Consider the following 13,704-nt stretch of genomic DNA (forward strand, 5'->3'; position numbering starts at 1 on the left):
TAAAAAGAGATTAGACCTACACTGGGATTAAAAACAATTTAACTCTTCAGTTTATATAGGTAAAGCCTAGCTCAGATTGACCAGTGATTATCTTTATATTATTCTGAGAAGAATCAAAGAAGATGACTGCTCTTTCTGCCATCTCTGCTTCCATTTCAGCTTTTACTGGCAGCATCGTTCTCATTCTCCTCTGGAGAGGCCACACCTCCCAGGACCCAGGCATGGCCACTGGGACCATTGCTCATTTCAGGCCTTAGAGATTAGTTAGGAATACAACTGTGATGCAGTTGATTTAACTAGTGTTTGATCAGTATGTGTTTTCCTTCCTTCTTCCCTCATGACAAAAACATAACAACAACAAAAATATGTTAATTTTTCAACTACCACCTTTAATATCTAAAATCGGACCTCTACATTTCTCCTGGGTTCTGACTACTGACAGTATTAGCTGTGTTTTTATTTCATGTTTTTCTGACACCGTTCAGAGCTTTTGGTAACACATTAATAGGAAAGATTTCCTCTTCTTCCAGTTAATATTCTGTGTAGGATATAAGTAGACCTAGGAAGTCATCTTTGCCACTTCAGGGGCAATCAGTCTTAAAATAGAGCCATAAAGAAGGGCTCAATCCAAATTTAAGAATATCCTATAGAACAATCTATAGATTGCTTCTGTTCCTGTGATGCTTCATGACACTCTTGACTCCTGAAATAAAACCTAACCCCAAACTGCCTCTGTTTCCTCCCAGTCCATCGAGTCGGTGATGCCATCCAACCATCTCATCCTCTGTCATTCCCTTCTCCTCCTGCCCCCAATCCCTCCCAGCATCAGAGTCTTTTCCAATGAGTCAACTCTTCGCATGAGGTGGCCAAAGTACTGGAGTTTCAGCTTTAGCATCATTCCTTCCAAAGAAATCCCAGGGCTGATCTCCTTCAGAATGGACTGGTTGGATCTCCTTGCAGCCCAAGGGACTCTCAAGAGTCTTCTCCAACCCAACAGTTCAAAAGCATCAATTCTTCAGCACTCAGCTTTCTTGATAGTCCAACTCTCACATCCATACCTGACCACTGGAAAAACAATAGCCTTGACTAGACGGACCTTTGTTGGCAAATAATGTCTCTGCTACTTATTATATAAAGCTGGAAAAGAATTATATTCTGGTTGCTTCCTTGTGCTGAGAATAAAACAAAACATTTATAGAAAAGCTGTGGATCCAGCAAGGATCAAAGTAGAGCACTGCTATCCAGCAGAACTTTCTGCAAGCACAGAAATGTCCATTTGTGTGTCCAATACAGTAACTATTAGCTACGTGTGGCTACTGAGCACTGGAAATGAGGCTGCTATGACTGAGGAATTGAATTCTTAGTTGAACTGATTTAAACATATGCAGACACACTTGGCTTCTGGCTACCATACTCGACGGCACAACCTGTTAAGTCTTGAGCCAGACTCAATGTTGTAAACACAAAACCCACCTGGCCCACATTCACATTTAAGGCTTATCATCTTTGGCCTTTACTATGTTTAAAAAGTGAGAGTCAACAATAGAAATACAGAGATTCAAAAAAAGAAAATTTCTCAATTTTAAACATCTCTTGAAAAGGTTTTGTAGTAGGGGACCAGGATTCCTGGATGATAACAACTAGCCAGTGCTCAGAAGCAATCATAGCCACTGGATGGACTTCTGGCTAAATGTGGGACAGTCTCTTGTCATGATTCGATGTGTCTACATGTTATTAAGGGCTGCCTCTTTTGGTTTGTTACTTGCCTGGTCCCCACTGACATTTGCATATTATACCCTGGTCAGTCCAATATGAGCCTTGTAATGCTGAATGGCATTAGTTGAAGTGACCAGGGAACTTCCTATTTGGGGTCTTTCATCTTAGCAAACGATGGGCATATTTAACCCTATGAGAAGTTAGAGAAAATCCTTCCCATTTAAAAAAATGTTATTAATACTTCCTCAGGGCAACCTCTTTCAGCATCATCAGCAATTATGACCAAACTGAATACTAATTAACCTTTAAATACAAGCTTTGGGGCTCAGGCGGGAAGAGGCAAAAGAAAGAATAAAATTCTCAATTAAACCCTAACATGGGTAATTTCTCTTGAGAATTTCTGAACTTTTAGATTTCTAATATGGCCAATTAAGAGTTCTTTTTACCCAGTGGTATAATAACAAAGACAAGATCTCTCATCAGAAAAGTTTGCCTCAGTCTACAAGACAGGATCTGGGCTTTCAAAAGGATATTCCTTTACAAGACTCTTAGACTTTACTCTGAGTCTTAGAGAATGTGTTTGGGTTGCTTTTAATTTACATTTTCAAATGAACTGTTAATTTCCTCCTTGATATCTTTCTTTTCCCCTCCCTGCCTCCCTTCCCTCATTCTTTCCTCCCTCCCTCCTTTTTCTCTTTCTTATCTATGTGCTTCTATTTATAAATAATCACAAAAACATATCCTTTCTGTAAATTAATGTAAAATATATATTTATCCCCATGTTAGATGGCTCAGATGGTAAAGAATCTGCCTGCAATTCAGAAGACCTGGGTTCAATCCCTGGACTGGGAAGATCCCCTGGAGAATGAAATGGCTATCCACTCCAGTATTCCTGCCTGGAGAATCTGATGGGCAGAGGAGCCTGGTAGGCTACAGTTCATAGGATGGCTAAGAATTGGACACGACTGAGCAACTAACACTGTCTTTCACTTTCAAAGTCATTACCTATTTGCACTATTTATTCATAATTTTTAAAGGATAGCAGAAAATAAGAACCAGCAAGTTTATTTTCTTCTGGAACAGGTAAAGGAAAAATGCAGGATATTATTACTTGGTTGACTATTAAAATCAAAAACTAGGAGAAAAATCAGGCCATAAGTGAAGGTGTTGTCTAAGTAGATGAGGTTATAATTACAACCCACTGTAGTCTATAATCCCATCTACTCATCGGCATAATTACTGATTCAGATAACATGGATAATAAGGAATCATTGCTTATTATAGGAAAACCTAATATTTTCACAGTGAAAAGAGGTTTCCTCATGCTTTTTCCAGGTCTCAATTTCTAATAACTCAAAAGTGAAATTTTATACTGGTCATTAGTCTTACCTTCAGAGTATCTTTAGAGCTATAAAGTGTTTTCTATTTCCCTATAAACCAACTATTTTAAAACAATACCTAGCATGTAAAATTTCTTTATTTATCAAACTTAAAACTGATTAATTTCAGTAATACATCTATTTTCAGGTATAGATTTGTTTTTAAATGCAACATATAGTATCTCAGGACATTTAATAAAACATAAAAAGTACTGTACAAATGGCAGAACTTTATCAACATTTTATATATGTTATCAGGATTTAAACACATGTATTATGTCTATACAATAGCATTTTGTAAATACCTGGTATTTAATTGTATTTACTCTAATTGTAATACACTGACATTAAAATAAGTATCTCACAAATAAACACAACTAAAAGATATTTCTGAATTTCTAAGCTCAAGACTTCTTGAGGTTTGATTAAACTTTACCAACATAATTAATCTATTCATTTAGAAATAAAATCCTATGTGACTATATGTTATATCTTGACAAGTTTTCAGCTGAACACATTCATCACCAAATTATTCACAAGATAAAATGCCAGGAAATAACTTTACTAACAACCAAAAAAAAAAAAAAAACCAGCCCACACATGAGTCATTCACATTGATTCTTTAAAATATTTACAGTCATATCTAAAAGGATAATATTCCACTTCACAGAGAAACAAACAGATGCATTTAGAAAGTGTTAGAATGTCCTACAAAAACGCTGGTGAAAATGTTTCCAGGATAATTTCCTATTAAGTGGATCTGTTCATCTTCCCTCCAAAGAAGAAAATATTTCCACCTGTTGCATGTACTGTGTCTGATTAACTGAAGAAGCTCATAAAATAGCTTTTTGTTTGATTTTAATCATGTTGACAACTTTTCTTATTTCTATAGGTTAAGGAAGAGGCAGAGAGAAGAAACTCATCTATCACCTCAGCCAATTCTGACCAGTAACCAGGATCATTACAATTACTGTGTTGAAAACACTCAACAGGTGCTCAATATATATGCTGTTGAGTACTGTTGACAGAAACTGACCTTTACTTGCAAGTGCAAAAATACAAAGGTCTACCTTAGAAAGTAGGGAAAACCATTAGACCATTCAGGTATGACCTAAATCAAATCCCTTATGATTATACAGTGGAAGTGAGAAATAGATTTAAGAGAATAGATCTAATAGAGTGCCTGATGAACTATGGACGAAGGTTCACGACATGGTACAGGAGACAGAGATCAAGACCATCCCCATGGAAAAGAAATGCAAAAAAGCAAAATGGCTGTCTTGGGAGGCCTTACAAATAACTGTGAAAAGAAGAGAAGCAAAAAGCAAAGGAGAAAAGGAAAGATATAAGCATCTGAATGCAGAGTTCCAAAGAATAGCAAGAAGAGGTAAGGAAGCCTTCCTCAGCGATCAATGCAAGGAAATAGAGGAAAACAACAGAATGGGAAAGACTAGAGATCTCTTCAAGAAAATTAGAGATACCAAGGGAAAATTTCATGCAAAGATGGGCTCAATAAAGGACAGAAATGGTCTGTACCTAACAGAAGCAGAAGATATTAAGAAGAGGTGGCAAGAATACACAGAAGAACTCTACAAAAAAGATCTTCATGACTAAGATAATCACGATGGTGTGATCACTCACCTAGAGCCAGACATCCTGGAATGTGAAGTCAAGTGGGCCTTAGAAAGCATCACTACGAACAAAGCTAGTGGAGGTGATGGAATTCCAGTTGAGCTATTTCAAATCCTGAAAGATGATGCTGTGAACGTGCTGCACTCAATATGCCAGCAAATTTGGAAAACTCAGCAGTGGCCATAGGACTGGAAAAGGTTAGTTTTCATTCCAATCCCAAAGAAAGACAATGACAAAAAAAATGCTCAAACTACTGCACAATTGCACTCATCTCACACTCTAGTAAAGTAATGCTCAAAATTCTCCAAGCCAGGCTTCAGCAATACATGAACCGTGAACTTCCAGATGTTCAAGCTAGTTTTAGAAAAGGCAGAGGAACCAGAGATCAAATTGCCAACATCTGCTGGATCCTGGAAAAAGCAAGACAGTTCCAGAAAAACATCTATTTCTGCTTTATTGACTATGCCAAAGCCTTTGACTGTGTGGATCACAATAAACTGTGGAAAATTCTGAAAGAGATGGGAATACCAGACCACCTGACCTGCCTCTTGAGAAACCTATATGCAGATCAGGAAGCAACAGTTAGAATTGGACATGGAACAACAGACTGGTTCAAAACAGGAAAAGGAGTATGGCAAGGCTGTATATTGTCACCCTGCTTAACTTATTCACAGAGTACATCATGAGAAATGCTGGCCTGGAGGAAGCACAAGCTGGAATCAAGATTGCTGGGAGAAATATCAGTAACCTCAGATATGCAGATGACACCACCCTTATGGCAGAAAGTGAAGAGGAACTAAAAAGCCTCTTGATGAAAGTGAAAGCGGAGAGTGAAAAAGTTGGCTTAAAGCTCAACATTCAGAAAACAAAGATCATGGCATCCGGTCCCATGACTTCATGGCAAACAGATGAGGAAACAGTGGAAACAGTGTCAGACTTTATTTTGGGGGGCTCCAAAATCACTTCAGATGGTGACTGCAGCCATGAAATTAAAAGACGCTTACTTCTTGGAAGGAAAGTTATGACCAACCTAGATAGCATATTCAAAAGCAGAGACATCACTTTGCCAACATAGGTCCGTCTAGTCAAGGCTATGGTTTTTCCAGTAGTCATGTATGGATGTGAGAGTTGGACTGTGAAGAAAGCTGAGTGCCGAAGAACTGATGCTTTTGCACTGTGGTGTTGGAGAAGACTCTTGAGAGTCCCTTGGACTGCAAGGAGATCCAACCAGTCCATTCTGAAGGAGATCAGTCCTGGGTGTTCATTGGAAGGACTGATGCTGAAGCTGAAACTCCAATACTTTGGCCACCTCATGTGAAGAGTTGACTCATTGGAAAAGACTCTGATGCTGGGAGGGATTGGGGGCAGGAGGAGAAGGGGACGACAGAGGCTGAGATGGCTGGATGCCATCACTGACTCGATGGACATGAGTCTGAGTGAACTCCGTGAGTTGGTGATAGACAGGGAGGCCTGGCGTGCTGCGATTCATGGGGTCGCAAAGAGTCAGACATGACTGAGCAACTGAACTGAACTGAACTGACGTCAACTGAACTGAACCTTCTAACCTAAGACTGACCCAAGTTAATAATGATTGTTCGCTACTATTATCGACATGGGTTAAGAGAACAACAGGAGTTCAATAAGATCTACATCACTACTCAAAACACTAAGAATTTCATTAATAAAAGCTGAAGTCTGCTTGTTCTTCAGGTTATAGAAAAGGTTTTGCCAAGCGAAGTTGATTGCAAACAGGGAGTGTGAGACAAATGCTTGCAGTACTCAAAAGAGCATGCTGTTTTCAAGGTGCCTCAGGCACTTTCTCATAACCATTTAAATAAAAGCAGCATATCCTGTTTATAAATAATTCATCTCTTCATTAATGTGGGTCCCCTGAGAACCCTAAAAGTTAAAAATCGTTAATCTGTATTATTTAATAAAGTATATACCCATCACATCCAAATAAACTATCATCACCTCACCATATTATATTTTTATCTTAAGGTGATGAGAGTTCAGTTTTTTTTTCTTTCTTTTTTTCCTTATACCTTTCTGTGTTGCTGGAAGGTTTCTAGTGAACAAGTTATTATTTGTATTATTTGAAAAATGTATACTTTCACATGAGAAAAATACAATAAAATTTATTTTCTCTTCAAAAATAGTTAGTATGACTTTAGTAGGAATGTATTTTATTCTTCTACACTGTATGAACCTTCTAACGCATACTCGGTAAAATAATAAAGGAAGAAGGATAGATGCTATTACCTTTTTCTAAAACTGTGATTGCTACATACTTTTACAACATATTTAATTTCATCCCTACAATGGATGTGTTCCCAAAAACTACATGTAAATCCAAGTTTATACATTAATTTCTACCACAAATCAATGAAAAGACATTGCTTATTTAAGAGACTCTATCATGTTTTCTTTAATCAATAACTCTTACTGTAAAGTAAACAATCAATCAAATATACAAAATATGGACCCAAATGTTTAGGTATGACTGTTGAATACAGCTTCATGTATTATAACTTACTGATAGCATAAGTATACTGAAGCAAAAAAATAAGTTCATAGTTGCCAAAATGCTTTTTTTTAATATGGATTTTCAAACTTTCCACTGTACCTGTAATGAGGTGAAGGATTGCCTCGTGCTTCACAATTTAAAGTTATTTTTTTATCCTCTGAGCCAACAGGAAAAATGCTGTTGCTGGGTTCTTTGACAAACACTGGGCCCTGTAAGAGCAGCTCACCTATATGGGTAGAAGACATCCAAAAAATAATCATAATAAGTAAAAGGTACTGTACCAGCTGCACACTAGAATTAAAGAAGAAAAGCAACCAACCAGTGTCTCTAGTGCTGTTTTTTTAAAAAGGGAAGCAGACACTGCTTCTTCCCTTATCCACAAAGATGCTCTGTAGGCACTACTTTGTTTACAAGGCATCACTGAAGCTGTCCTTGCAACCTAGTAACACTTCTAAGAAAATGAAAATTACTATCAAAATCACTGTCATATTAATAAGATTACTTAAAAGAATAAATAAGGCTGTACTAATCACTTTTTATAATATAAATTCTACCTAAATGATCATCGGTGAATTACCTGGTCTAGGAAGTCTTTCTATCATAAGCCTCTTTACAAAACTAAAGCTGTATTCAAAACCACTTGAATCCCTGAGTATTGTCTTTCTCATAATACTTGCCATGCATGCAAATCTGAGTGTTGACAATGTTATTTTGCATTCCGACCTCAAAACGCTCAATATTTGGTAGGATTTCCATTTGATTACTAGCAAATTGAAGAGAAGGATACAACACTGAACAAGTGTCCTTTAAAAAGTGCTTTTACATTTGTTAAGAGAACTTGAACTTTCTGAGAATTTCCACATATACACAACTAGAAACCTGTGTCTTTGTATGATGAATTTAGAAAGGAAAGAAATAATGCCATCACTAACAGCTTATGCCACTGCAATTGTATAATCATTGGCAGAGCATTCTGAAAACAAACACATTCACAGGAAAAAATAAAAACACAACCAAATTCCTTACTCCTATCTTGAAATGCTCAGTAAATGCAGGAAAAAATAAATAAATAACCAGACTAGGAGACAAAGAGAACCTCTGAAGAGATGACAAAGAAAATTAAATGGAAAAGAATTCAAGCCTAGAAACAATTTAGGCTACCTAAGAAGTAATAGCATTATAACATTAACAAAAAATTTCCCATATTAACAGGAATAGTAAAATAACACACTACTGAAAATAATCATTGAAATGATGAAAAAGCCACAATGAAAGCCAACATGTGAATTCTGTGTCCACCTCTGTTCTTTAACTTTCACAGCGCTTTGTGAGGTAAGTACTGTAATTATTCCCAATGTACAGAAGAGAAGTGTTGAGTCCAAAAGGGGGTACATGAAACAGGAAAGTACACACAGCTGTTCAGAATGTGCAGTTGATGATAGAAATGGCAGTCTGGGGACTGTGCAGTCAAACTTCAAACTTTGGCTAACTCTGAGCCCTCTTCTACGGAAACAAAACCACACAGTTAACCCTTACTATGGCCCACAAAGAATGATCATCTCCGGTACAACACCTCATTTTTCTTCCAAGGATGAGTTGCAGGAAGTGGAACTGTTCTTTGAATCTCTTAAGGCCCAAGGATCACATCGGGATATATTGCAAATTATTCTGGAAACCATATCCCAAAATATAAAGTGGCTGGAGAAGAACCTTCCCACCCTGAGGAAATGGCTACTGATTACTACTTAAATGGTCAATAGAAAGAGCACATCAGATGCTGTGTCTGTGGGAAGTGGGCAGAGCTCAAGCCAATGTTTCAGATAGTTTAACCTGTAAGACGGAGAAGGCGAAGGCACCCCACTCCAGTACTCTTGCCTGGAAAATCCCATGGACGGAGGAGCCTGGGTAGGCTGCAGTCCATGGGCTCGCAAAGAGTCAGACACGACTGAGCTACTTCACTTTCACTTTTCACTTTCATGCATTGAAGACGGAAATGGCAACCCACTCCAGTGTTCTTGCCTGGAGAATCCCAGGGACAGGGGAGCCTAGTGGGCTGCCATCTATGGGGTCACACAGAGTCGGACACGACTGAAGTGACTTAGCAGCAGCAGCATGGCCCACAATGATTTAAGAAAGTCATGGGTTGGCCTCGGAAGTCCCTGGTTTTTATTTATATATAAGGGGAAAATGTCACAAGGGGGAAAAAAGTCTTACTTTTCCTTTGGACAATCTCCAGAAGAAAGGGATTTTGAAACAGGTACTAAACAAATGGCTCTTAATTAAAAAGAGCCAATGCTGTCATTTTCTTGAATCTTCCCCCTCAGTTTATTGCATAAAAGTAAAAAAAAAAAGTGTATCATTAATATTTACTTTCTTAGAAATTTGAATATATTTCCGTCTGTTACAATGTCTGCCTATAAATATTTACAAAAAAGATAGATTGTTTCATAGTATTTTTTCTAGCACAATGGCTTCTGAATATTTTGAGTGGCATATATTTTATTCCTTTAGAAGATGGTATAGCAGTGTTGTCCTGACCAACTGATGTTTGCAGGGCTTGAAAGCAATACTATATTAACATAATAGTGTATGTTTGAAGCCAACAGGTAAGTTGGGGAAGGAAACCAACAAAAGGAAAATTGGGTATACACCAAAAGGGTGATTTCAATGAAAAAGACAGGTGTTTGTAGAGAATCGACTTACAGTTACTAGGGTGAAGAGGGGTAAGAATAGATTGGGAGTTTGGGATTGATATGCACACACTGCTATATTTAAAAAGATAACCAACAAGGACATACTGCTAAAGAAAGATAAATAGAGGTTTTGTTTTTTTTTTTTTAATTTTCCTACAAGTTACCACAATGAAAACACAAACATCGTAATTTAGTAAAAGTCAAATTCCCAAATGATGTTCTAATTCTGCTCCAGAGACTGCTATTAATTTAAGGTGACAGTATTAAATAATTAAAAGCATTTCTTTCTGAGACCCTTTTGAAAGAGGGGTGACAATAGCAAATTTACTAACATTTATGAGCCAGGCACTGTACTCAGACATTTACAAGCCTGTCTCCCTTATTCCCAGGCTGCATTTGCCCCACTGCCTACTTTATGAGGTCCAGCTGCACCATCATCCTTGTCTTTGGCTCTCAGACACCCTGAACTTTGGGTTGACCTTTCTTCTTATTCTTGTGGTCTGGTTTCCTTTAGTCATTCAGAACAGAGCATAAATGTCATCTTCTCAACTTAAATAAGACTGCCCCTCCCCCAACTATGTCATGACTCACCCCTCACTTCCACCAGTCACAGACATCAGCTGTGTATCTCACTATCTATAAATATTAGACACATTTATATAAGTGCTTGCCGTTTATTTTGTATCTAATTCATTGCTGCTCCTCCAACTCCTAGAGCATGGCAGCTATTCAATATCTGTCTGCTGAACGGATGATTAAGATGAAGAAATTCTTGTAATAACTCAACATAAGACAGATATTATTTTACAGCTGGTGAATGATAAAGTTAAGGTTTTAATTCCATAGCTTATATTCTCACCTTATAGTTGTTTAGCCTCCCCAGACGAAATGAGACCCAGAGAGGGTAAATAACCAACCACGGTAACAGTTTTTGGCTGAGAAACCTGGGATCACAGCTGGGTGATCATATTCTTGGTTTGTTTCTCTTTCCATTTAACTACACTGTTCTAAATAGGGTCAAAGGTGAAAACTAACCATCAGCTTGCTTTGTCAACTTCAGTATTTCCTGATGGTGGTCTTCCCAGGTGGTGCTAGTGGTAAAGAAGCTGTCTGCAATGCAGGAGGTATGGGTTCGATCATTGGGTCAGGAAGATCTGCTGGAGAAGGAAATGGCAACCCACTCTAGTAGTCTTGCCTGGGAAATCTCGTGGACAGAGTAGCCTGGCAGGTTACCGTCCATAGGGTCACAAAGAGTTGGACACAACTGAGCAACTGAGCACACATTTCCTGATGACACACAAGAGTTACAAGCTTCTGAGGCACATGCCAGGCACTTTTGAAATTTAAGGCTCCTAAGGGCATTTCAGACCACCAGCAGCCACTCCAGAGTCTCCAATGACTCCTAAAACGTAAGTGCAAATAATAATCAAACATGACAGGTTGGTTCATGCTTTACATTCAGAAAAGAGACAAAGGCCACTCAATCTTGTTTCCCCGGAATGAAATCGGTGATGAGAGATGCTGGGTTATAATATTCTAGTCTCCCGCTAGCAATATAAGCTTAAAAGGAAAAAAATTCTGAGGTCTTCACTAACCTAAAGGAAATTATCCAACAGTTTCTTCAAAGCTAATTTTGATCCTCCAAAGGACAAAACCTTGACTATTCACACATAACCAGCAGAAAGCAGTTTGACTGAAAACAGAAGGGGGCTTCATGCCTAACTAAAGGGATTCAGTGTAACATTTGGATTGATGCTAAACTTTACTTTTTGTGACAGGGGCATTTTTTTTTGATATGTTGGCCTGGCTTCCAAGCTCCATTTTAAGTTTGCAACCTAAAATAAAGGGCATATAACATTTCCGAATGGGACTAATAAGTCGAAAAATCTAATCCTGAGGTGTTTTTTTTTTCTCCCCAAACACCCAGAGGCTACAAGGAATAACTGCCTTTGAATGTAAGTACAAGCTTTATGAGCTCCTAAGGTAATATCACTAAAAGATCAAACGGTGGCAAATCAATTCTAATGGTCATACTCTATACAATTTTTATGAAGAATGACAGAGAGAAACAGACAAAGGCTTGCAGGCAGTTGCATTACTTTTACTAGAAGAAATGAAAATCCTAAAAGACTGTAATGTTACTCCTGAAATTCACACAGAAAAGGAAAGCATATTCCCCATTTCCCCTTGCAGACTTGTACCATAGCTACACAGCACAATACAGGAGGAAATGAAGGTCAACCCAAAAGGGAGTTAGGATGGTAGTGCAATTTAAGGAAGAATTTAAGAGACAGTAGACCTAGAAAGGAATTTTCAGTGTACTTAAAAGAGATACCCATCCCAAACAGAAGGATGTCTAGTGCAAGTCAGAGAAAGGAAAAAAATATATGCCACCAATGATACAAGATCTATAACAAGCCCTATTACTCCATAGGGAAGGGAATTTAAGATGGAAAGAAACACTTTGTAGCAGTGGGACATCACCATTGATTTTGGCATTGGTGGCTTACAGCTAGGAAATGCTAGGGGAAAAAGCAAAAAACGATTGAAATACAATCTCTATAATATTCTTCCAAAGTCAGGAAAGGCGAAAAATTTCAATAAGATAATTTATTTCTTTAACAAATATCTGAATGCCAGACATGTGCTCCACATGAAAAATTAGCTGTGGCAGATACTGTCGGCTGTCTACTCAACAGTTGCTCCGGAACTGTTTACCCCGCCAACAGAACCTGCCTCTCACCTGAGATATGAAAAGCACCAGATATGTTGCCTTTCCAGATCTCTGCAGTTTCTGACTGGGGAGCAGGGCAGACAGCGGGGATTAACTTATGAGACCAGGAACAACGACAAAGGGGTACATTAGTTTGCTACGTCTGCCGTAACAGAGTACCACAAACTGGGTTGTTTAATAAAAGGAACTTAACTCATCTCACAGTCTGGAGAGTAGGATTTTGAAATCAAGCTGTGGGCAGGGCTGAATTCTTTGGAGGGCCCTAAAATGAGTTCCAGACCCATCTCCTTGGCTTGCAGCTGGCCATCTTCTCCCTGTGTCTCTTTACCACATCTTCCCTCTGCGTGAGTCTTTATGCCTGAATTCTAACACTGCCCCCCCTTAATAAGGATACAGTCATAACGGATTAGGGTCCGCCCTGAAGATCTCATCTTCAAAAATGATATCTGCAATGACCCTGTGTCCAAATAAGGTCACATTATGAGGTCCGAAGGATTAGAGCTTCAACATACAAATATTCAGGCGATACAATTCAACCAGTAACAAGTGAAGTGAAAGTTGCTCAGTCGTATCCACTCTTTGCGACCCCATGGACCATACAGTCCATGAAATTCTCTAGGCCAGAATACTGGAGTGGGTAGCCTTTCCCTTCTCCAGGGGATCTTCCCAACCCAGGGATCGAACCCAGGTCTCCCACATTGCCGGCGGATTCTTTACCAGCTAAGCCACAAGAGGTAGAGGAAAATCTGCTAGGATCTTCTAGAAAAGAGCCCGCACATCCTTGAGCTCTTGAAGCAACGTGAACTACGTTAACTCTAAACATTGTGTGCTGGGAAAATAAGCCTTTAATGCATTGCTGCCACCTGGAGCTGAACTTACTGTCACCCACACACTAAAAAAAGGGGGGTAAGACAATACAGCATACTTTAGATGAGAAAGGCCAATAAAATGCTTATGAAGAATAGCCAATTCATCCATTTTCCATATCGGAAATGCTATCCAGCAATTAGGTTTAAAGGAAAA

General features: G+C 38.5%; 1 protein-coding gene across 1 annotated transcript in view; it reads right to left on the reverse strand.

Moving 5' to 3' along the window:
- CNTN3 (contactin 3) overlaps positions 1–13,704 on the reverse strand; it is a 286,007-nt gene that overhangs the window by 250,611 nt on the left and 21,692 nt on the right. The window contains exon 2 of the mRNA XM_052638038.1: positions 7,354–7,480. Coding sequence (XP_052493998.1) covers positions 7,354–7,480 — 127 coding nt within the window. The remainder of the gene's footprint in view (positions 1–7,353; positions 7,481–13,704) is intronic.

Source organism: Budorcas taxicolor, chromosome 1, assembly GCF_023091745.1.
Source record: "Budorcas taxicolor isolate Tak-1 chromosome 1, Takin1.1, whole genome shotgun sequence".
Classification (NCBI taxonomy): Eukaryota; Metazoa; Chordata; class Mammalia; order Artiodactyla; family Bovidae; genus Budorcas; species Budorcas taxicolor.